Source organism: Bos grunniens, chromosome 24 (assembly GCF_055505025.1).
Source record: "Bos grunniens cultivar Pamir isolate PY7600 chromosome 24, Bosgru_T2T1.0, whole genome shotgun sequence".
In the NCBI taxonomy this organism is placed as follows: Eukaryota; Metazoa; Chordata; class Mammalia; order Artiodactyla; family Bovidae; genus Bos; species Bos grunniens.
This window is the reverse complement of record NC_141188.1, coordinates 36,624,364-36,650,995: the sequence shown is the minus strand read 5'-3', so window position 1 is coordinate 36,650,995 and position 26,632 is coordinate 36,624,364. Positions and strand designations below refer to the sequence as shown.

General features: G+C 35.9%; 1 protein-coding gene across 4 annotated transcripts in view; it reads right to left on the bottom strand.

Annotated features, from left to right (window-relative positions):
* The window catches only part of ROCK1 (Rho associated coiled-coil containing protein kinase 1), a 124,963-nt gene that overhangs the window by 78,529 nt on the left and 19,802 nt on the right, over positions 1-26,632 (bottom strand). For 3 of the 4 annotated variants that reach the window (XM_086373029.1, XM_086373031.1, XM_086373030.1), the window contains exon 2: positions 9,672-9,753. The exons of the other annotated variant lie outside the window; for it this stretch is intronic. In XM_086373029.1, coding sequence (XP_086229155.1) covers positions 9,672-9,753 — 82 coding nt within the window. The remainder of the gene's footprint in view (positions 1-9,671; positions 9,754-26,632) is intronic. 4 annotated transcript variants of the gene reach the window in all.

Genomic DNA, 26,632 nt, shown 5'->3' with positions numbered 1-26,632 from the left:
TTGCTTTACAGTTTCTAGCCCTGTTATCTTGCTTTAAAAAAAAATTAAAAAGTCATTCTGTACTAGAAGACTATACACATAATTTCTTTTTTTTTTTTTCTCTAATTTTATTTTATTTTTAAACTTTACATAATTGTATTAGTTTTGCCAAATATCAAAATGAATCCGCCACAGGTATACATGTGTTCCCCATCCCGAACCCTCCTCCCTCCTCCCTCCCCATACCATCCCTCTGGGCCGTCCCAGTGCACCAGCCCCAAGCATCCAGCATCACATAATTTCATCTAGTACTTTTTCATCTTTACATTGGTACAAGCTGTAGAGACAATTTCATTTTCCCTGCATATATCATTTAATAAGCAGAAAAGTATCATGATTTTAACAAGTTTAAAAATAAGTATTTTACATTTTGAAGCATGCCTGAGTAATGAAATATTAAGACTTTAAGATGGGGGAAAGAGGAACAAACTTTGTGATGATCATCACTGCCTGTTTACATATATATACATATCTAATTAAGTGTATAATCCATGAAATGTTGTTTTGGAAAGGAATTTAAGTAGCCACTAAAGAAAAGATAAACTCCATTAAAATACTGTACAGTAGGTTCCTAAATATAATTACTTGGAAAAATAAAAACTTGAGAAAATAAAAATAAAAACATCTTTTTACAATGATGCATGTAATTTACCCTTTAGTGCAGTGATTTAATACAATAACAGAACCTTTTGAAAGGGGATACCTCTTGCATTTCTCTAATAATCAGTGATGTGGAGCACCTTTTCATGTGCTTTTTGGCCCACTGTATGTCTCCTTTGAAGAAATGTCTATTTAGGTCTTCTGTCCAATTTTTGATTGGGTTGTTTGTTGATATTTTTGGAAATTTATCTCTTGTTATTAGCAATGTTTGCAAATATTTTCTCCCAGTCCAGTGGCTGTCCTTTTGTTTTATGGTTTCCTTTGCCATGCAAAAGCTTTTAAGTTTAATTAGGCCCCATTTTATTCATTTTTGTTTTTATTTCCACTAATCTAGGAAGCAAAAAATCCAAAAAATAAATTATTGCTGTGATTTATGTCAAACAATGTTCTGCCTATGTTTTCCTCTAAGAATTTTATACTATCTGGTCTTACATTTAGGTCTTTAATTCATTTTCAGTTTATTATTTTTATATGGTATTAGAGAATGTTATGCAGTCCCATTTTCCCAGCACCACTTACTGCAGAGATTGTCTTTTCTCCATTGTATATTCTTGCCTCCTTTGTCGCAGACTAATTTACCATAATTGCACAGGTTTATTTCTGGGCTTTCTATACTGTTCCACTGATCTATGTCTGTTTCATTCCAGTACCATACTGTTTTGATTAGTATAACTTTGTAGTACAGTCTGAAGTCAAGGAGCTTGATTCCTCCAGCTCTGTTCTTTCTCAAGCTTGCTTTGGCTATTCAGGGTCTTTTGTGCTTCCATACAAGTTAAAAATATTTTGTACTAGGTCTCTGAAAAATACTACTGATCCATAAACTGCCTTGGGTAGGATGGTCATTTTAACAATACTGATTCTTCCAATACAAGAACACAATATATTTTTCCATTCTGCTTGTGTCATCTTCAATTACTTTCATCAGGTCCTTTGCCTGCAGGTTTATCCCTAAGTATTTTATTCTTTTTGATGCTATGCTATATTGGAGTATTTCCTTAATTTTTCTTATATTTCACTTTTAGTGTATAAATACAACAGATTTCTGCATATTAATTTTGTATCCAGCAACGTAATTCATTGATGAATTCTAGTAGTTTTCTGGTAGCATCTTCAGGATTTTCTATGTCTATAGCACGTCATTTGCAAACAGTGACAGTTTTACTTTTTTCCAATTTGGATTCCTTTTACCAGTTTTTTTCTCTGACTGCCGTGGCTATGAGTTCCAAAACTATGTTGACCAGAAATGGCCAAGAGTGAGCAGCCTTGTCTTGTTACTCATCTCAGAAGAAATGCATTCAGATTTACACCATTTAGTATGATGTTAAGGTTTGGTAATATATGGCCTTTATTACGTTGAGGTATGTTCCTTCTATGCTCACTTTGAAGAGCTTTTACTACAAGTGGATACTGAATTTTATCAGAAGTTTTCTCTACATCTATTGAGATGATCATGTATTTTACTCTTCAATTTGTTAATGTGGTGTATCACACTGATTGATTTCCAGATACTGCAATATCTTTGCATTCCTGGAATGAGTCCCACTTGATCATGGTATATCATCCTTTTACTTCATTGCTAGAATTGGTTTGCTAGTATTTCACTGAGCGTTATTGCATCTACGTTTGTCAGTGATAGTGGCTATGATTTTCTTTTTCTGTGATATCTTTCTCTGGTTTTGGTATCAGGGTGATGGTGGCCTCACAGAATGAGTTTGGAAGTATTCCTTCCTCTGCAAAATTTTGGAATAGTTTTAGAAGGATAGGTATTAACTGGTCTCCAAATGTTTGGCATAATTCACCTGTGAAGCCACCTTGTCCTGGACTTTTGTTTGCTGGGAGTTTTAAAATTACTGATTAAATTTCAGTGCTGGTAACTGGTCTATTTGTATTTTCTATTTCTTCCTGGTTCAGTCTTCACAGATTGTGCCTTTCTAAGAATCTGTCCATTTCTTCTGGGTTGTCCATTTTACTGGTGTACAGTTGCTCATGAAAAGTGAAAGTGAAAGTCACTCAGTCATGTCCAACTCTTTTGAGACCATACGGACTATCCAGTACATAGAATACTCTAGGCCAGAATACTGGAGTGGGTAGCCTTTCCCTTCTCCAGGGGATCTTCCCAACCCAGGGATCGAACCCAGGTCTCCTGCATTACAGGCACATTCTTTACCAGCTGAGCTACAAGGGAAGCCCAAGGATACTGGAGTGGGTAGCCTATCCCTTCTGCAGGGTATCTTCCCGACCCAGGAATTAAACTGGGGTCTCCTACATTGCAAGTGGATTCTTTACCAACTGAGCTATCAGAAAAGCCCACAGTAATCTCTTAAGATTTTTTGTACTTCTGTGGTATTGGTTTTAACTTCTCCTTTTTCATTTCTGATTGATTTGGGCCCTCTCCCTTTTTTTCTTAATGAGTCTAGCTAAAGGTTTATCAATTTTGTTTATCTTTTCAAAGAATCCACTTTTAGTTTCACAGATCTTTTCTATTGTTTTTTAGTTTCTATTTATTTTTGCTCTGATCTTTGTTTCTTTAATTCTAACTTTGGGTTTTGTTTGTTCTTCTTTCTCTAGTTGCTTTAGGCATAAAGTTAGGTTGTTTATTTGAGATTTTTCTTGTTTCCTGAGATAAGCTTGTATAGCTGTAAACTTCCCTTGCTGGGTTTATTTTTTTAATCCAAACAAATTCTCTACCATATTTTTACTTTCAGGTTCATGGGTTTTTTTTCAGACATACAACGATCTCCATTACGTTCTTGTAGACTGATAAGATTTGCTTAGTAAGCATGATTTTCTAAAAGATTCATATAATTATGAATCTTGTACCCCAAAATCTGTTAAATTTATAATGGTTTACAAACACAGACAGCCAAAAATTACTGTTTTCAAATCTTCCCCTCCTCGTTTCATTGCATCAGTTCAGTTCAGTTGCTCAGTCGTGTCCAACTCTTCGTGACCCCATGAACTGCAGCACGCCACGCCTCCCTGTCCATCACCAACTCCCAGAGTTCACTCAAACTCACGCCCATTGAGTCAGTGATGCCATCCAGCCATCTCATCCTCTGTTGTCCCCTTCTCCTCCTGACCCCAATCCCTCCCAGCATCAGAGTCTTTTCCAATGAGTCAACTCTTTGCGTGAGGTGGCCAAAGAGTTTCAGCTTTAGCATCATTCCTTCCAAAGAACACCCAGGGCTAATCTCCTTCAGAATGGACTGGTTGGATCTCCTTGCAGTCCAAGGGACTCTCAAGAGTCTTCTCCAACACCACAGTTCAAAAGCATCAATTCTTCGGCACCCAGCCTTCTTCACAGTCCAACTCTCACATCCATACATGACTACTGGAAAAACCATAGCCTTGACTAGACGGACCTTTGCTGGCAAAGTAATGTCTCTGCTTTTCAATATGCTATCTAGGTTGGTCATAACTTTCCTTCCAAGGAGTAAGCGTCTTTTAATTTCATGGCTGCAATCACCATCTGTAGTGATTTTGGAGCCCCAAAAAATACCTCCCCCAAAATATGTTTCTTCAAAAACGTGACTGCCACCAAGATAATTTGATTTTATCCAGATACCTTTCTAACCCCTACTCTAAAAGTTCACCTTAAAATCTTTATCAGTTATGTGAAGCTGATATTTTCTTTGTAGTCATCATTATTCAGATATTATAGTTTAGAGTCCAGAGAAACAAATCTTTATATTTAACTAGGTATTCAGTCAAATGGTCACAGGTTATCTTTTCCCTTTCAGTTCCCATACAGTCTTCAACACAAAAAGATGAAAATAGAGCCTATAATATAGTCGGGACTGAAGTTTAAAATATTTCATGCCTCTATAACTAAAAAGCCTCTTGATGAAAGTGAAAGAGGAGAGTGAAGAGTAGGCTTAAAGCTCAACGTTCAGAAAGCAAAGATCATGACATCTGGTCCCAGCACTTCATGGCACATAGATGGGGAAACAGTGGAAACAGTGGCTGACTTTATTTTTTGGGACTCCAAAATCACTGCAGATGCTAACTGCAGCCATGAAATTAAAAGACGCTTACTCCTTGGAAGGAAAGTTATGACCAACCTAGATAGCATGTTAAAAAGCAGAGATATTACTTTGCCAACAAAGGTCCGTCTAGTCAAGGCTATGGTTTTTCCAGTAGTCATGTATGGATGTGAGAGTTGGACTGTGAAGAAAGCTGGGTGCCGAAGAATTGATGCTTTTGAACTGTGGTGTTGGAGAAGACTCTTGAGAGTCCCTTGGACTGCAAGGAGATCCAACCAGTCCATCCTGAAGGAGATCAGTCCTGGGTGTTCTTTAGAAGGACTGATGTTAAAGCTGGAACTCCAATACTTTGGCCACCTCATGCGAAAAATTGACTCATTGGAAAAGACCCTGATGCTGGGAGGGATTGGGGTCAGGAGGAGAAGGGGACAACAGAGGATGAGATGGCTGGATGGCATCACCGACTCAATGCACATGAGTTTGAGTGAACTCTGGGAGTGGGTGATGGACAGGGAGGCCTGGCGTGCTGTAATTCATGGGATTGCAGAGTCAGACATGACTGAGCAATTGAACTGAACTGAACTGATACCTTAAAGTTGTTATACTTTACTGAGACTTGAGCTTAATTACTAAAGAAAAAGATCTTATTCCATATTCCAGGTATATTCTTAGATCACTACATGAGATACCTGTCAGCAAAAAGTCATTCGAAACAAAACATTTACATTCAGAAAACAATTCTGATGTACCCAATAATGAAAACTATAAAAATCCATATAAATTAATTTCAGCAATATGAAGAATACTATCCTGTGAAAACCTATTACTCTCTGTGAAATATTACATAAATACAACTTCAGGAGTTGAAGGTGAATGTCACATTGTCATGTAAATGGGAGTCACACAGTATGTACCCTTTTGTACCTGCCTTTTTGGGGGCAGGGTTCCTGGTTTTTTTCACTTACCACAGTGCTTCTGAGATTTATCAATGTTGTTGCACTTATCAGTAATTCACTCTTTCTCACTTTTGAATCTTCCATTACATGGTATATCACAATTTATTTATCTATTTACCAGCTGATGTCCATTTCTGTTGCTTCCAGTTTACAGCAATTATAGACAAAGACTCCTTAAACATTCTCATAAGTCTTTGTGTGTATACATACATATTATATTTCTCTTATGTAAACACCCAGCAGTGGGATCCCTGGGTTATGTGATAAATGCATATATAACTTTATAAGAAAAAGGCCAAACTGGTTTTCAAAGTGGCTCACCATTTTACAAACCAACCAGCAATGTGTCAGAGTTCAGCTGTTCTGCATTTTCATATATAGTTGATACTGTTAGTTTTAAAATTTTAGTTTTTCTAATAGGTGTGTACTGATATTTCACTGTGGTCATAATTTGCAACCTCCTAATGACTAATCACATTGAGCAACTTTTCATTTCTGTGTATTTTTTAGGGGGAGAAACATCTATCCAAACCCTTTGCCCATTTTTAAATTGGGCTGTCTTTTTATTATTGAGTTGTAAGACTTTAGATAGCAATCCTTTATCAAGTACAGTAAGACCCTTACATACAAATGAGTTCCATTCCAAGAGCATGTTCATAAGTCCGATTGGTTTTAAGTCTAGCAAAGTAAGCTCAAGGTACCCAACTAAAACAATCCACTACACAGTACTGCACTGTAAGAGGTTTATAATACTTCTCACACAAATAATGCATAAAAAAATAAAGAAAACACTTTAAATCTTACAGTACTGTACCTTAAAAAGTACAGTAGTATCACTTACATTACTGCTGCTTTTACACTTGCTTATAGACAAGCTGAGCTTGAAATAAGGATATTGTACTGGACGTACAGGGTTCTGTACAGTAACTACACAAAAGCACAACCACTTGAAGAGGGTGCACGCATGTGACAACGAATGCCAGATATGTGAACTAACCTATACAACTGGACACGTGGAACACATGTTCACATCTTTGAAAGTTCACAATTTGAAGGTCCATATGTAGGGGACAAACTGTATGTGATTTGTTAATATTTTCCCCTATTCTGTAAGTTGTCTTTTCACTTTCTTGACAGTGTAGTTTTGAAGCACAAAAGTTTTAAATTTTGATGATGCCCAATTTATTTATTTCTTTTCTGCCGCTGTACTTTAGGTGTATATATAAGAAACAATGGTGTAATCCAAGGTCATAAAAATTTATGCCTGTATTTTTTCCTAAGAGTTTCACAGTTTTATATTCTGAATTAATTTTGTATGGGGTGTGAAACAGAAGTCCAACTTCACTCTCTCGCATATGGATATCCAGTTTTATGAGCACCATTTGTTGAAAAGATTATTTTCCTCTTTCACTTGTCTTTGCAACTATATTCTCCCAGTCAGTGGTTTACCTGTTCATGTTCTTAGCAATATAATTCTGAAGAGAAAAAGTTTTGAATTTTGATAGCATCTATCTTAAAAAGAAAAAAAATGGTTTGTGCTATTTGTGTCCCATCTAAGAAATTCTTCCCTAACTAAAATCCTATATATTTTCTATGTTTTATTCTAGAAGGGTTTAGCTCTTACATTTAGGTCTATGATCCATTTGAAGTTGATTTTTGCATATATTGTAAAGTAAGGTTTAGGAACTGAAATCCCTTGTCAAGTCTGTTGAAAATCAATTGACTGTACATGTACGGATCTATTTCTGTTCCATTTATCTATATGTTTACTCTTTCATTTCATTACACTGTCCTGATCTTAAAATTCAACACTGTTAATCCTCCAACTTTGTTCTTACTTTACAAAATTGTTTTGGCTATTCCAGACCCAATATTGCCATATGAACTTTAGAATTAATGGTTACTTTAATACAAAAATGCCTGCTTAGGTTCTGACACCACATGGACTCTGATTGGGGAATTCCTGACATTTTAATACTGAATTATCCAATCCATCAACACTGAATATCTTTTTTAAGGTCTTCTTTGTCTCAGTATATGAAATCATTTTCAGTATACAGGTCTTACAAACATTTTGTCAAATTTATCCTTAAATTTTTCATGCTTCTGCTTCTACTGTAAGTGGTGCTATATTTGTTAGGTCTATTTAAAATTGCTTATTGCTAAAATATAGAAATAAACTGCTTTTTGTATATCAATCTTCTAGCTTACAACCTCAATGCTAAGTTCTTGTAAGTTTTTCTGTAGAATCTTGAGGATTTTCTGTACTCCAAAAAAAATGCTGTCTGAATAAATTTTAATTCTTCCTTTTTAATCTCTATACTTTTTCCTTTTTACCTTATTTCACTGTCTAAAACTTCCAGGACAACAGTGAATGAAGTAATGAAAAAAGACAGAGTTGCCTCTTCCCAGTTCTTGGAGGAAAGCATGTAGTGATACACAATTAAATACAATCTGAACTATAGGTTTTTTGTGGCCTCTCCTATCAGCATTAGAAATTTTCCTCCAATTCCAAGTTTGCAGAGAGATAGCTGCAAACCAAGAATGAATACTGAATTTTTTCAAATGCTTTTCCTGTATTTACTAAGATGATATTATGGATTTTCTTTTTAATATGTTAATATGATAAATTACACAAATTGATTTTTGAACCTTAAACAAACTTCACAATCCTGGTATAAATCCTACTCAGTCAAAATTTTAACCTAACGCTAGATATGAATTGCTAAAACTTTTAATATTATTCTCTGTATTTTTCTTCAATCTAAAAACCAGACTAAACTACACAGGTTAATCAGTTTACATAGTTTAGCTTTTTATCTTCACTTTACTTATTAACATTTCTACTATGGCTCCTGGTGTTCCTATTTACAAAATATAATGTAAAGGCAAACTTAATATTATGAAAGCAGCAATGTTGCATAGTAAAACCAGTAACTGATTTTTTAAAATGTGTTCCAATTCTTGTGATCTTACTTCACCAAATTATACTCTCCCACCACCCCCCTACTCTCTGTACTAACAAGCAATTATCCTTTCACCTCCCATCAAAGAACTGGTCAAGCTTCTCCATCTTTTCAGTTCTTCTGTACTGTTAAGTAAGGAGGTGAAGCAAATTAAACAGCACTAAAATTTTCCTGCAATATCAGTAAGATGTGAGAAATTAATAAAACTTGTTTAAAAGTTCACTATTCAGAATCTGGCACTATATTCCAAAACAGAATTAAGGCTGAAAAAATATTTTTATAAAAAAGAGAGAAGCAGAAACCCAAAAGATTGATAAGTAAAATTCTGAGGCAGGATTTCAAAGTGTAGAAATGATAAAAGAAAGTAAATCTAAAGTTAAAAACATCTGACTATTTAGAAAAATAAAACTTTTCTAACAAAACATACATAACCAAAATTGGCAGATACTACAACAACCTCAACCTAACTGTATCAATATGTATAGTTTAGGAATAGATTTTAAAAAATGGAGTGGGGAAGATTTTATGACCAAAATTCTTATTATCAATTACTTAAGATGAAAAATTTGAAACTACTCTATTAAGTTTTCTAATCAAAATTTAAACAAAATATCTAATATCAAAATCTTATAAACATCTTTTTATAAAAGAACATCTGTAAAACTTAAGTATACACCAGGTTTCATGAAGAAAATTCATATCTTACAGGTAGGAGGGCTTTTCATATGTAATCAATTCTTAACCTGCAGGTATTAAAATATAACAGCTAATTCATTTATAAAAGAAAAATAGAGAATAAATAAAACATTATTGAAATTCAATGTGCATGTATGTTTAACATATTTATTTAACCATTTACTTTTTATTCCCTTCTCTGCAAGATATTTTAGATTTTCCTGATAAGCACTCAAACTGACAAAGTTTCTTTCCTATTTCCTTCTCATCTGATGTAGATATTATTGATGAAATAGCCAGAGTAAATAGAAAGAAAAAAAAGGGCTTGAATTATCTAAGTCAATATTTCATTATATATAGTCTAGCATTAACCTCCACAAAAAATTACTTACATCTGCTTAAAAAGTTGTCAATATTTTTGTTTTTTCTTAAGGCAGGAAAATCCAAATCATATACCAAAGCATCCAATCCATCCTAAACAAATAAACAAACAAACAAAGTTAGTTTTTGGATCACACTATGAACACGTTCCTCTTTCATGAGTATAAAGAAAAAAACTTATGCTTTAACATTTAATCTGCTTATCTGCCTTTCTCTCACACATCCTGCATTCATTTAACACCTTCTACAAGGTTACATGAGTACTGGAAGAAGAGAAAACTCATTTTTATTTCATATACAGCAGAGGTCCCCAACCCCCAAGCCAGTACCAGTCCACGGCTTGCTAGGAACCCAGCGGCACAGTAGAAGCAAGCAGTTGTCTTCCACAAAATCATTCCCTCATGCCAAAAAGGTTAGACACCACTGATAACAGAGTTTTCACTTTCTAACTCTCTCAGGCAGAGGAGCAGCAAAATCACCACAAACTGGCTACAAGTGACCTCAACTCATGCCCTTTTCTCCATATAAGGGCATGAAATTTTACTTTTCACTTCCCTTTAACTACTGAATTTATTTATTTCTTAGACATTCATAAAAAACAAATGACCTACATTTTGGACCACAAATATTTTATAAGGTAGTATCAAATACTAGTTCCTAAAATGTGAAGTTTAGTGTAAAATAAATTCTGCATTTTGATACATTTTTATGGTGTGTATATAAATATACTGGGTTCTCTTTCTTTGAAAAACTTTTTAGAACAACCACAAGTAAGGGACAAGCATGGGCTTTTACTTTTAAGAGGGACATTTAAGTATTATCTAAGCAAGAGCAGGACAATGAGAAGGTGTACCAATCAGTGTTGAAGTAGGAATGCTTCTATTTAGATTATATCTCATCATGTGCCAACGGGGAAACAGTCAGACAATCCCAAGTCATCTTCATTGTATTTAACTGGAGAAATTTAGTTGACTACAATAAAGCCCCAAAATAAAAAGCAGCAAAGGAAAACACACTATCTGGAGACCATGAACAGTCATGTTCATAAAAGCCTGAAAGAGAAATAGAAGCCAGGGGAGATATACTTTGTGTTAAGTCAAGGTATGAATAACTCCAGCTATTTTAGAATACTTAAAATATTTCTCTAGGAAACTGCAAAGTCTAGTCAAATTTTTATAGGTTTTAAAATATATCACTGCTTAGGTTGGAAACTGACCATGAGAAGACGACTAAAGAGACCAACTAACCCTACTGCGGGCTTTTTAGAATTCAGGTTTGTACAGATATGAAGAAAAAGTCTCCCCACCAGAACAGGTTCATCTATCCTTGAGACACATTTCTTAGTCTCATAAAGCATTTGAATACTTCTGTTAATGATTTTTACAATAAAGAGATGAGAATCTTTACTTGTCTTGAAAACCAATCAATAAATATATTAATTCACTATTTTCTAGGACAAGGAAAATAAATGTATATATACCCCTTAGACTAGAATTTAAACTCTTTAAAGCAGAAACCACAGTTAACATCTCATTTTCTCCCACAGCATCTTCCAGAATGTCTTGAACAAGTGGGCATAAAATGTACGTTAAACCAATGATTTTTTTGCTCCAGAGCAAATGCATTATATTACTCAAGAAATAACACTTTCCTTATTAGATAGTAAGTTTCAGCAGACCATGTCACTCCAAAAAAATTGCATAGATTATAGAGTAATGCAAATAACACTAGCCCCACAATTTTAGGTCGAATTTTGATAAACATTCCTAGGAAATACAAGTAAGCATAATGTAATAAAATCAACATATTATTACATCTTATAATAAGTACTATTTTAAGAGCTCCTACTTCCAAAGACACTTTCCAGTTTTAAAAGGTCCAGAACATCTAAATTTATGACAGTTTAAGTTGTTTTCTAATATCAAATAAAACATTAGAAAGTGAGGAAATTGTGCATTAAACTTTACTCACAACACGCTCTTTCCAATAAATATACTGCAAACTGCCTACAATCTTACTCCAAATAATTTTTTTAAGTTACTAAATGTTAGGGAAAAAACTCAAAAAATCCCTTGTTTAATTAACACTACATTCCATAATCAAGGCAAATAACAATTAGAAACATTAACCAATTTGTCCAATGCCACAGAGCTAGTAAGTTGTCTTACAATCAAAATACAAACTCTTGGTCTAATAGTTATAGAAATAACATGACCATGACAAAAACATGATTTAAAAACCCTGTATCTCTAAAATGAAGTTAGGAATTGAGAACAAACATGTGTATTTAAGTCCAAGAAGTACCATTTAAAAATTAATAGAAAATCACAAGTCATATTCGTCTAATTAAAACAAGAAAGTACACTGGTTAAGACTCAAACCTAGTGTCCTGGGTCAAAGTGTTATATTTTTTCTAGTACGCCACCACGCCCTCTTCTGCATGACCTTCCCCAAACTACCTATGAAATCGAACAGTTTTCCTTATATTAGAGTTATTTTTTACTTTAATCTCCACAGCTCGATTTCTGATGTGACCATGGCGTTTTACTCACAGCATCGCAGATACTGTTGGCTCTCCAACCCCCAACAACTATTTCCTCCTTCTACCTTCCTAATTCAATCTTGATTTTGTTCGGGCAACCCACCTTTCTCCATCAAACTATGAGCTTCCATGAAGGGAGAGATCTTCCCCAACTCAAGGAGGTCACTTCTAATTTAAGCTAAACATGGAGGCCTACTACTCTTGCCAGTGTTCAGCTGAAGTACAGGAATATGGTAATAATCTGGCACATCAAATGTGAGGGGAAAACCTACAGAAAGGTTTCTGGGGAAAAGTTTCTTCTCTCCTGAAAGAGATACATGTCAGATATAGTCTCTCCTTTTATGAGAAACTGTCATCTCTCTATATGACACTTAAACAACAGGAGCCACCTTGGGGCCTCAAGGGAAATTGGCAGGAAACAAAGCTAAACACAGTGAGGACAAGAGACATGAAAGATGGAAGGAACCCGAGTCTATGATGATGTTTTTGAACCACTGAATTAATCTACTCTGGAAAGTATCCTTCCCATTCTATCTCAAGATTATACATTTTCCTTATGGTTTAACTCAATTTACATTGGATCTTCTAATTCTTGTGACCTAAATGAAGTCAAAGTCATTCAGTCGTGTCCCACTCTTTGTGACCCTACGAACTGTCCATGGAATTCTCTAGGTCAGAACACTGGAGTGGGTAGCCTTTCCCTTCTCCAGGGGGATCTTCCCAACCCAGGGATCGAACCCAGGTCTCCTGCATTGCAGGCGGATTCTTTTCCAGCTGAGCCACAAGGGAAGCCCCAAAATACCAGATTGGGTAGCCTATCCCTTCTCCAGCGGATCTTCCCAACCCAGGAATCGAAGCGGGGTCTCCTGCATTGCAGGCGGATATCAGGGAAGCCCCTCTTGTGACCTAAAGCACCTCTCTGAAATACACAGAGTTCATTAAAAGCCAATGTAGGAGATATAGGACTTGTTGCACCAAAAGGGTGAGAGAATCATCCATTCAAACAGTGAGACCAGGAGCAAGATGGGGCTGACAAAAAGTGTCACTCTTTGGTAAATGTTGTTTTTATAACTGAGCCTCAGTTTTCTCTTTTATAAAATGGAAATAACTCACTACAACTCAGGCTCTGTGAGAGCTAAATGAGTGACGTATTCGACCCTTAAACAGTTCCACTTTTCACTCTTTATTTCTCTAGCTGACGTTTGAAAGCTCTACAAGTTAGTCTCACTATTGACAGAAATGACATAAAGAGAAAATAGATATTTTAGTCATGTGGTCATAAAACCTCAAGAGTAAATCTCAGGTCATGATATTAAAACCCTTCCGAGTGTAGAAATCCCATATATAATTAAAAGTTGGGTTTAAAAAAAAAAAAAGATGATGCATCTGACTATTCTTAACAATAGAATTCAAGCATGCATTTGTTAATGGAAAACTAGCGGCATCCACTAACTTGTGTACAGTCACCAGGACTAGATGTCTGGCCCTATCACCGTATACTTTGATTTTACAATTGTAGGAGACAGTTTTTCAGTATCCTTCATAAGCCAAAATTATTTTTTTTTATCAGAGAAATAAAATGGGCAAGAAGGTATCCTTCTAGCATAATCTAAGGTATAGACATACCAGCAGAGGCTGTAAGGGGAGTCAAAACACTGAGATTGGGGACAGGGATGCAGGCTTTCACTTTAATGAAGCAGAGAAGCTACAAAAGATAATACAACCTTAGAGTAGGACAAAGAATTCTGACTTTTATTCAGTACTCTGAAGTTCTGTAAAATAATGGAGAATAAGGCTTGCCACTTCTTAAACTCCATATTCTAGTACCAGAATTCAGAACCTTAACAGAAACTAACATTAATTATTATCCTCCCATAATAATCATTATGGAGAGGAGTCAATGTCAAAGAATTACAAAAATTAAATCCTTTGATATGTATATTTGAACAATGATAGTAGACCAGTCAGAGAAGGCGATGGCACCCCATTCCAGTACTCTTGCCTAGGAAATCCCATGGACGGAGGAGCCTGGTAGGCTACAATCCATGGGGTCACGAAGAGTCGGACACGACTGAGCGACTTCACTTTCACTTTTCACTTTCACGCACTGGAGAAGGAAATGGCAACCCACTCCACTGTTCTTGCCCTGAGAATCCCAGGGACAGAGGAGCCTGGTGGGCTGCCGTCTATGGAGTTGCACAGAATCAGACACGACTGACGCGACTTAGCAGCAGCAGCAGTAGACCAGTTATTGCAGTGTATTTTGAAAGAAACTAGTCACATTAGCGAAGTGTTGAATACTTTCACATAAACACACAAAGGCAACCGTAATTAATGACAAGTATAACATTTTACAAGAAACTCTAAAGAATGGACATTTCATATGTCTTAAAAAGAGCTGGTATTAGGAGCAGGGAAAGCAGTAGTTGTGTTACCTCACAACAGAGTTTAAGTAAAGGAGAAGCAGGAGGAAATTATTCAACTTAACACTGCTGCCAACTTCAGTCTCTGGATAGTTCTGAATTACAAAAGTAAGATTCCCGTGTAAAATATCATTTAAGATTAGGTCCATTAGTAATATTACACTTGTTATAAAGTACAAGAATATAAAGGCACTAGGAAAGAAAAAAATACTATGTATAAAAAATTTCATCTTTAAGTAAAATTTCAAAATCAAAATCGTTACTATTCTAAATAAGTTTTTGAGAAACTACACCCCCTCCACAAAAAAAAAAATTAAGGCAGTAATTAAGGCAGTAAAACAAGGACTTTTGAAAATCAAAAAATTTTTCTTGACTATTGTCAAATATTTGATGACAGTTGATGTACCACTTAAAGAAAATACTTTGGGTCCATGTTAATCTCTTTGTTAGGTAAAGACATAAGAAATTTCTCAAAATTAAGCAGTGATATGAAAATGGAAAAAGAATTTCCTCAGGGAATTTTAACAACTTCTGGTATTAAACTAAAATATGTTTAAGCACTGTGACATTACTATATACATGCCAGTGCATCCTCGGATAATTACACAACAACAAATTTAGTAATCCAAATACTTAATTAAACATACAGTGGCTTTTCCCAACCAATCTCAAAAATCTCAAACCTTTGCAGCCTCATTTTTCTCCACATACATGTATCCAGGCTTGAGTCATACTGTGCTCGAGTCACGTCCCATTGCTCAGTCTACCCCATTGCCTTTTTATCTGCTCTTTTCCCAGCTGGAATATGAATATTTCTTATATGCAGGCTGCCTCAAATGTTTGTGCTGCCTTCCCCAAGACTCTGAGAAAATGTTACAAAATAAAACATCTCCTATGCACTTCCTGCTTCAGGAATTACTGTGCTTATTATAATTACTTGTAAGTCTGCCTTCAGAAAATAGAACGAGTTAGTAGTAGTAATAACACTGATGATAAAAACAGTAAAATACTTTGGGAGCTCACTGGTTAGTAGGTAGGACAAGTAAATAATATGGGATCCTGAGTATTACAAAGTACACAAACAGAGAAAAGACTGCTTAACATAAAGGACATGAAATATAAGCTGACCTTTATTTCTCTTTAGCCATTCTTTATATTGAATTATAGTCAATTTACAATGTTAGGTGTACAGCAAAGTGGCTGAGTTACATATATATCTATCCTTTTTAAGATTCTTTTCCATTATAGGTTATCACAAGACACTGAATACAGTTCCCTGTCCTTGTTGTTTATCCATTTTATAAATAGTAGAGTGTATCAGTTCATCTCAAACTCCTAATTAATCCCATCTGTTTTTATAACCAAAAGCCTGTTTTCTATGTCTAAGAGTCTGTTTTGTAAATAAGTTCATTTGTATTATTTTCTAAGATTTCACATACAAATTATATCACATTTGTCCTTCAATGTCTGACTTACTTCACTTAATATGATAATCTCCAAGTATATCCATGTTGCTGCAAATGGCACTATTTCATCATTTTTTATGGTTGAGTAATATTCCACTATCCTATATTCCTGTATGTATGTACACACACACACACACACACACACCCCCCCATCATCTTTATCCATTTATCTGTTGATGGACATTTAATGCTTCCATGTCTTGACTTTTGTACATAGCGCTGCTATGAACATTGGGGTACATGTATCTTTTCAAATTAAGTTTTCTCTAGGTATGTGCCCAGGAGTGGGATTGCACGATCAAATGCTAACTTTATTTTTAGCTTTTTAAGGAATCTCTATACTGTTTTCCATAGCGGTTACACCAATTTACATTCCTATCAACAGTGTAAGAAGGGTTCCTTTTTCTCCACACCCTCTTCAACATTTGTTATTTGTAGACATTTTAATGATGGCCACTGACCATTGTAAGGGGATACCTCATTGTAGTTTTAACTTGCATTTCTCTAATAACTAGCAATGTTGAGCATCTTTTCATGTACCTGTTGGCCCTCTATATATCTTCTTTGGAGAAATGTCTCTTAGGTTTTCTTTTTTGATTCAGTTGTGTTTTTTTGACATTAAGCTGTATGAGCTGTTTGCATATTTTGTAAATTAATCCGCTACTGGGAGCATCATTTGCAAATATTTCCTCCCAGACCACAGGTTGTCTTTCGTTTTGTTTATGGTTTCCTTTGCTGTCCAAAGCTTATAAGTTTAATTAGGCTCCATTTGTTTGAGTTTGTTGATCTTTAAAGAAGAGAATTTGAAAAGAGCAAGATGAAGGTGGGGTAAGGCAATCTAAAGAGAAGAAAGGCAAGAAAAATTTAAAGAATGAGAATAGGATGCTCTGGTTCCATAGATATGAGGAAAAGGGTGCAGGAAACAATGCTGTGAGGATGGGTTAACGAATGTGTATTAAAGGTATAACACACCATGCTAAGAATTTTGGTATTTCTGTTATTAGAACCATACGAATTTGGGGGAGAGGAAGAATGACATGACTAGTTTTTATTTTACTAAAGTCTGACAATGATAAAGACAATGGATTAAAAAAGGAAGAAACAGGTGGAAAAGGGAGTGGTCAGGAGCATACTGTGGTAATAAAGCACAAAAAGATCCAAGTCTGCACTAACTGGGGGCAACAGGAATGGAGCATTAGAAGCGAAAGAATCTGAAGAATGACTGAGAGAGGGACAGGAAGGATTAAGAATGAATATCTTCTAGTTTAGGTGAGTAGAGAGTGACTTCATTAACCAAGGCAGAGAATAATATTTTGGAGAGGAAAGATAAAGATTTTAGATATACTGAACTTGATATTCCTGTAGGATACCTACCATTTTATGGATAACTAGACGGTAGTTCAAAATATGAGTTTGAGTTCAACAGAGAGACTGGGCTGGATACAGATTTGGAAGTCACAAGAATACATTTAAATTCATGATAACAGATGCAATTACCCAGCAAGTGTAAACCAAGGGGAAAATGGAAAAAGAGTGAATAATAGCCTTCTGGGAAACATTAACATCTGAAAGACAAGCAGAGCAAACATGACCAATGAGCAATAAGAGATGGGGAAGAAAGATATAGCAGTGTCATGAAAGCTGAAAAAACTGTAGAAAGAACTTAAGAGCAGAGCAAAATGCCACATGGAGATCAACTAAAATGAAAAACGCAGAAGGAGCCGAATAATTTGTAATTAAAATGTCACTGATGATAGTTGCAGAACAACGTAATGCCACTGAACTGTACATTTAGAAATAATTAAAATGGTAAGTTACATATTCTAGGTATTTTGCTACAACTTTTTTTTAAAGTCACTACTGGACATCAGCAAAGTGGTGGACTAGGAAACTCCAAACTCTTGTTCCCCTATAGGAAAAAAAAAAAACCCACCGTACCCAGCAGCTCCGTGAACCAAATTTGAAGGAGTTCAGGAAAACAAAGGTTTAGAGAAAAAAAAAAGCAAATATCCCATGGAGTACAAGCCACATTCAAATGGTAGGAAAATTTGTGACATGTTTACTCACTGTTAACCAACTCTCTCCCGGAGTGGGGGTGGTCTTGGTCTTGAGCAGGTAACAGGTTGGTCCCCACTTCCCCCACCTTGAACTGGAGGGAGCAGAGCAGGACCATATTTGTCAACTGCTGTGTGTGCCTGTATTAACCTATCCAAGGGATGTCTGAAGGATGGAGACGAGGACCTTTCTGTTCTGTGTAACTAAGAATACAGACAGACAAAGCAGTGGGCGCAGAGCTCATAAAAGCTACCAGAAAACTACAAACCCCACAGACACCTGAGGCAAGAGGTTACGGAACAGATGTACAATAGACCACCTAGGCCCAGAAAAGCTACGGTGAGACTCTTGGGGAAGCTTTTCTTTTAAACCATCGACCTTAAATAGAATGCTTCTCAGAATGGAAGGGGCATAAATCAACTTATAATGGGTAGAAAAGCTAGTGGAAAAGGAACAAATGAAATAATGGCCAAAAGAAATGAGAAAAATTAAAGCTTGCATGATTTAAATTTAAAGAGATACTTTTAGGTAGAGGAGATATATTTTTATAGAATAAAAATGATTGAGGTTCCAAAAAAATCTAAGGGAGGACAGAATTAAGATACAAAGTTGAGACATCAACCTTCTAAAAAAGAAAAATACTACTATGTAAACAGTTATCACGTCATAAGCACACAGAGTCATATTCCAATCGAGTACACTTCACAGCCTCAATGTCCTCATCTGTAAAATAAATGTAACAACAACTATCACATGTGAAATATGACCATGTAGGGCTGTTGTAAGAAACTGATACATCGTAAGAAGTCATAAAAATATATTCATGGGTAATTTCACAGAGGATTTTCCTCTCGATCATTTTAACAGTTTACAGGTATGGGTGAACACAAGCTAGATTTTGTGTGGGCATGAATAAGTGAAAACTTTCAGATGGTTTGACTTTATTTTGGGGGAAGACAGTTTACTTTTCAAATTTTTCCTTCAAGTGTCTGATTTGTTTCTTTGGGGAAAAATAAAACACGTCATATGTTCAGTTAGCAGTAGTATAAAAATATTTTCCAATAAACCCAGCCCATTGACTTTGTAAATGAAAGTGAGAAAAACAAACTGACTTCCAGCCAACTATATTGACTAATAAAAAATGAAATGCACTTTTCCTTTCCAGTCTGAAGCCTTTTGATGAGTCACAGAAATGGCTTGTGGAATCTTCATTTTTCAGAGTCCTCGTTGTCACTGGGTTGGCACATTTCAAAGAGCCGAATCTACTGGTTATTTTAACAAGCACCAGTGTGTGATCTTGACTATTTAATAAGGAGGAAAGGGATGCAAAGCAGTGTTTCCTTTTAAAGGCAGCAAAATGAGTCACTTGCCTGTGTGCTTCATGTCACTCTAATCAACACATGTAGTTAAAATGTGGAATAGTTTCTCAGAATGATCACATTTGTTGTTGAATTAAAAAATAAAATAATTTAAAAAAAATGCACAGCTCATTGCTATCTTCTTAAAGTTCCTATACAGATTTTCACAAAGCCAGACCTTGATCAAAGGTGGTTGGGGTGGGAGGAATGAACAGAGACTCAGAGACCTATGTAATCATAAGATTTAATGTCACTAGACGGAGAAGGTGATGGCACCCCACTCCAGTACTCTTGCCGGAAAATCCCATGGACGGAGGAGCCTGGTGGGCTGCAGTCCATGGGGTCGCTAAGAGTCGGACACGACTGAGCAACTTCCCTTTCACTTTTCACTTTCACGCACTGGAGAAGGAAATGGCAACCCACTCCAGTATTCTTGCCTGGAGAATCCCAGGGACGGGGGAGCCTGGTGGGCTGCCGTGTATGGGGTCGCACAGAGTCGGGACACGACTGAAGCGACTCAGCAGCAGTAGCAGCAATGTCACTAGAGGCCCAGAAGGAGAAAAGAAAGATAATGGGACTGAAAAGGAGTGAAATAAATAAAAGCTAACAATTCCCTGTATTCGGCAAAAGATCTAAGCCTCTAAACTGAAGAAACTAATAGGACATAGCCAAAGAAATCCAAACCAACAAAAAAACCATCCAAGTAGAATTCCATATCAAAAAAAAAAAAAAAAGGATAGTCTCAGATGACAAAAAACTAAGAGATTTGTGACCAGCAGATCTATTCTAAAATGACAGTTTAAGGAAATTCTTTTTTATCTATTTATTTTTAAAAAATAATTTAAAATTTTAATTGAAGTATAGTTGGTGAACAATAATAAAGGAAATTTTTCAAATCAAAAATGATAATAAGAATGAATCTTTGGATAATAGAAAGAACAAATGAAAAAGTAAAAATAGGGGAAAATACAATATATTTTCATCCTCTTAAAAGTTGAAGCAAAAAATTTTAATATTACCTGATTGTTTCTCATTTTATATAGATATTAAAGATGAATATATTATATACTAGGAGGGTAAAAGAACATAAAGAAGATTTCTACCCTTTCCACAAACCAGTAAAATGTCAACACCAATCCAATGTTGTGAATTATACACGTCTAATACCTACAGCAACCAAAAAAAAAAAAAGCTATACAAAGAAATACACACAAAAGCATTACAGATAAAGAAGCCTGTTTCCACCATTTGGCTAAAGAATATGATGATCTTTCATTTTAAAATTCTAATTCTGGAACATAAGATTACATCATAAGTTGCCAAGGATAAAATCAGAGGCGTCTACCCATGTACCAGACCATCGTGATGCAGGTGTTTTTGTCTAAAGGGGCTTTTTCAAAACTCTGTGAGTCAAAGAAAGGTTGTGGAGGCACATGTCTACCAAAGCTCTCAGACTTATGATTGGAAAGGATTCTTTCCTTTGAAGACTCTCCAGCTTGTATGAGCAGTTGAGGAAGCAGAGTGGCTGTCACCTCATTATATGAAGACCCCTGAGCTAAGAATGACAAACCTGAAGAGACTTCCTTCTTCAGTCACAGTGATGGCTAGCCCATGTTCACATTCCAACACACACACACACACACGCAACAACCACCATTAGCTGCTCAAAGAAGTGATACTGGACTAGATTGGAAAGAGGGCTTCGTTGTAAAACAAGAGCTTGGACTTTCCAAGCTTGGACAACTTAAGATGATAAGTTCTTGGGCTATAACACACAGCACGGCCACTACAGCTAACAATACTGTACTGAGTATCTGAAAGTTGCTAAAAGGGCAAATCATAAAAGTACTCTTCATATATAATTCACTAGATGAACAAGCTAAAGGAAAATCACATGATATCAACAGATGCAGAAAAAGTATTTGATTAAATCCAACTCCCATTTATGAGAAAAACTCTCAGGAAACTAGGAATAGAGTGAATGATTTATCAACTTATAAAGAATATCTACAAAAAAAACCCTGAAACTAACATCAAACTTAATGGCAAAAAAAAAAAAATGATGATATCCCTCAAAAATCAAGAACAAAGCAAGGATGTCATCTCTCACCACTCTAATTCAACACGGCAGTGAAGCTTACAGCCAGCTCAATGAAGTAGAGGAAATAAAAGACACACAGATCAGAAAGGAAGAAAGTTAATCATTTATATTTACAGATATCATTTTGCAGAAAAATCACAAGGAAACTACAGAAGAAAAACAAGCAAAAACACCAAGAACTAATAAGTGAGTTCCACAGGGTCATAAGACATAAGGTTAACACACAAAAACAACTGTATTTCTATATATTAGCAATAAATATGGAGAAACCAAAATGTAAAATAGAATGTCATTTATATCTACTCAGGTAAAGCAATATTGAGGAATAAATCTAACAAAAAATGCAAAGAATTTATGCTGAAAACTACAAAATATTGATGAAAGAAATTTTAAATAAATTGAGACATATAGTGTTCATGGACTGAAAGACTCAACATGATAAAGACATTAATTCTCGCAAAATTGACATTAAGGTTTAACGTAATTCCTATCAAATACCAGCAATAGTTTTCGTACATAAGGTAGATATAGGCAAAATTTTTCTAAAATCTATATGGAAAAGCAAAGGAACTAGAAAAGCTAAAAAATGTTGAGAAAGAATTATGTGGAGGAATAACTCTGCCCAAGTTTAAGACTCACATAGCCACAACAGTCAAGACGGTGCACTATGCACAGAAGGACAGACATACGGTCCTCTGCTGGTGTCTCCAGGAGATTGGTTCTAGGACCCCAGCAAATACCTAAATCCACAGATGCTGAAGTCCCTTAAATAAAATAGCACAGTGGAATTCCCTGGCAGTCCAATGGTTAGGACTCAGCGCTTTCACTGCCAGAGCTGAGTTCAATCCCTCGTCAGGGAACCAATATCCAGCAAGTTGTGCAGCACGACCAAACAAACCAAAAAGGCACAGCATTTGCATATACCATCCACACATCCTAGATTAAACCATCTCTAGAGAACTTATAATACATAATACAATGCAAATGCTACGTAAATAGTTGTAAATACATTGTAAATGTCATGTAAATAACTGCTGACTACAGGCAAATACAAGTTTTGCTTTTTGAATATTTCTGGATTTCTCTAAAGTTTTCAATCTGTGGTAAACTGAATTTGTGGATGTGGAACTTATGGATAAAGAGGGCCAACTATATAGATGAATGAAGCAGAATAGAGAACCAAGAAATAGACCCATACAAGTACAGCCAAGTGATTTTTTGACTAGGTACAAAAGCAATTCAATGAAGGAACTGAATTGAAAAAATGGTATTGGAAAATTGAATATCTATTTTAAAAATGAATCTCAATCTAAAGTTCTTACCTCACACAAAAATTAACTCATACTGGATCACTGATTTAAATGTTAAAGTGTTTAGAAAAACAAGTGCTAAATTTTTTGAGAACTACAAAACTGAGTGAAAGTTTCTGAAACATGACACAAAAAATATTTTTGAAAATTTAGATAAACTGAACTTTGTAAAAAGAGGATAAAAAGCCAAATACTGGGGAAAATTTTTTTGCAAACCAAACATACTAGAATACCTGAATCACTCTCAAAATTCAACAATAAAAAATAATCTGATTAGAAAACGTGCAAAAGATATAGACTGACATTTCACCAAAGAGGATGTACTGATGACCAATAGGTGATGAAGAGATATTAAGTATCATTAGCCATGATATACTCATTACAACAACCAACATGAAAAACAGTTACAATTTCAATGCTGACCAGAATGCAGAGAAACAGAATCGCTCATACATTGCAGGGTGGTATAGAAAATGGGAGAGTCACTCTGGAAAATAGCTTTGTAACGAGTATCATATGACTGACAAAAGTCCATACAGTCAAAACTATGGTTTTTCCAGGAGGCATGCACAGATGTGAGAGTTGGACCATAAAGAAGGCTGAGCACTGAAGAACTGATGCTTTCTAATTGTGGTGGTGGTTAGATCCCTGGGTCGGGAAGATCCCCTGGAGAAGAAAATGGTTACCCACTCCAGTATTCTAGCCTGGGAAATCCCATGGACAGAGGGGCCTGGCAAGCCACAGTCCACACGGTCGCAAAGAGTCGGACACAATTTAGCAACAAAACAACAATTGTGGTGCTGGAGAAGACCGTTGAGTCCCGTGGACTGCAAGATCACATCAGTCAATCCTAAAAGAAATCAACTCTGAATAGTCACTGGAAAGACTGATGCAGAAGCTGAAACTCCAAAACTTTGGCCACTTGATACCAAGAGTCAACTCACTGGAAAAGACCTGATGCTGGAAAAGATTGAAGGCAAAAGGAGAAGGGGGCAGCAGAAGATGAGATGGTTAGATAGCATCACCAACTCAATTGACAAGAATTCGCACAAACTCCAGAAAATAGTGGAGGGCAGAGGAGCCTGGTGTACTACAGTCCATGGGGTCGCAAACATGGACATGACTTAGGAACTGAACAACAACAAATTATATGACCAAGCATTTGCACTCATGGACGTTCATCCCAGAGAAACGAAAACAATGTACATGCAAAAATCTCCACACAAATGCTCACAGCAGCTTTATCTCTAACAGCCAAAAAATAGAAACAACAAAAATTATCTTCAACAGGTAAATGGCTAAACAGACTGCAGTACATCCATACTAGGGAATAATGTCCCTTTGAGAGGCACAAGAACATGCTCAGTTGCTCAGTCATGGCTGACTCTTTGCAACCCCATGTATTATAGCCCACTAGGCTCCTCTGTCCATGGGGTTTCCCAGGCAAGACTACTGGAGTGGGTTGCCGAACCACCTGGGAAGCCCACTATGGAATAACAGCCTGCTCTAAAAAGGAGTCAACTACTGATTCCTCCAACATCGGGAATGGATCTCAGGGGCATTTTGAGGAGTAAAAAAGAAAAAAAAAAAAAAATCTCAAAGGCTGTTTACTGTATGATTTTGTTCTAGTAACATTCTTCAAATGAAAAACTTATGGAGATGGAGAACAAATTAGTGGTTTCCAGGTGTTAGGGATGTGAAGGTGGAGGGATACATCTAAACAGGAGTAACACCGGGAAATCTTTGCTGTGATGGATTAGTTCTGTATCTTGATTGCAGCAGTGGCTACAGGAATCTCAACATGAAAAAACGGCCCAGAACTATACACACACATTGTGTATACATAAAAACTATAATTTTCTGGTTTTGATACTGCACCAAGGTTACACATAATATAACCTTTGAGGAAAACTGGATAAAGGGAGCACTAGATCTCTCTGCACTAATTTGTAACATCCTGTAAAATTAGAAGAAAGATCAATGACAGGACACCAACAGCAAAATGACACAAAGGTTGGAATTATCTAACACAGACTTTTAAAACAGCTATTATTAAAACGCTCCCCAAAATAAGGCAAGCACTTAAAATTAATGGTTAGACAATGCAAGCAATAAGAAAAAGGACTAAGTGGAAAATTGAGAAGGGAAAAATACAATGACCAAAAAGAAAAACACACTCTCAGTAACCTCAACAGCAGCATGGAGATGACAGAGAAAAGACTGACTATGCAGGCAAACGCTAGAGATAGAGTGGGTTTGATTCCAGACTACCACAATAGAGCAAATACTGCAATAAAGTGAGCCACACTTAAGGGTACCATAACATTATGTCTGAAAAACAATGCACACCCTTAATTTTAAAATACATTATTGATTAAAAAAATGCACCACTGGAGACTTCAATAGTCATGGTACTAACATCAAGAATTACTAATCACAGATCCCCATAATAAATAAAGTTTGAAATATTCCAAGAACTACCAAAATGTGACATAAAGACACAAAGTGAGCAAATGCCGTTGGAAAAATGACACCACTAGACTTGCAGAACACAGTGTTGCCACAGATCTGTAAAAAATGTGGTATCTGTGAAGTGCAATAAAATAAAGCACACTAAAACGAGGTATGCCTGTACTTGAAGATAAATCAGTAGAAATTATCTACACAGGGAAAAAAAATAAAATGTTTTAAATGATCAGAGCCCCAGGGACCTGTGGGAAAACAGCAGAAGGGAACATTTGTGCTCTTAAAGAGTCCCAAAAGGAAAGGAGAAAGAGTTTGGTGTGGTAAAAATGTTTGAAGAAACAAAGGCTGAAAACTTCCCATGTTTACTACTGATTCCAGCAGCTCAGTGAAACCCAACAGGATAATCCCAAAGGAACCTGAATCATAATCAAACTGCTGAAAACCAAAAACAAGGAAAATACCTAGAGGACAACCAGAGAAAAATGACATTAATTACAGGGGAAGAGTGAATTGGATAATTGCAAATTTCTCACCAGAAACTACGTGAAACCTCTGAAAGAAGTAGAACACCATTTCTAAAGTATCAAAAGGAAAGAACTGTCAACCCACATTCTATAGCCACCGGAAATATCCTTCAGGAATAAAAATATAATTTTTAAAAGCCTGACAGGAAGAAAAACTATGAAAAATCATAGCAAACTGACCTGCTGTAAAAGAACTTAAAAAAAAAAAAGAAAAAGTTCATGAAGTTCTTGAGACAGAAGGAAAATGACAGTGGAAGGAAACTTGGAACGTGAGGCAAAAAAGAAGAGCAGCCAACATGATAAGTATCTATTCTTCTCCTATTGAGTTATTTAAAATACATCTGACCAATGAAGACAAAAATTATAACATTTTCTTACGGGATTTACAGTGGGTATAGCTGAAACCTGGGGAAGGAAACGGCAACCCACTCCAGCATTTTTGCCTGGGAAATCGCATGGACAGAGGAGCCTTGCGGGCTACGGTCCATGGGGTTGCAAAGAGTTGGACACGACAGAGCGACTAAGCACATAGCAGACATACATCAGATGACTACAACATAAAGGGGAGGGTGAAGGGGCATTTACAGCATAAGGTTTCTACATTCCTTAAGAAGTGATAGCATATTATGAAAAGTTAGGCATGTATATTGAAATCCCTAGAACAGCAAGCAGCCACTAAAAAAAAACCACACACAAAAAACATATAATCAAAAACACAATAAACTAA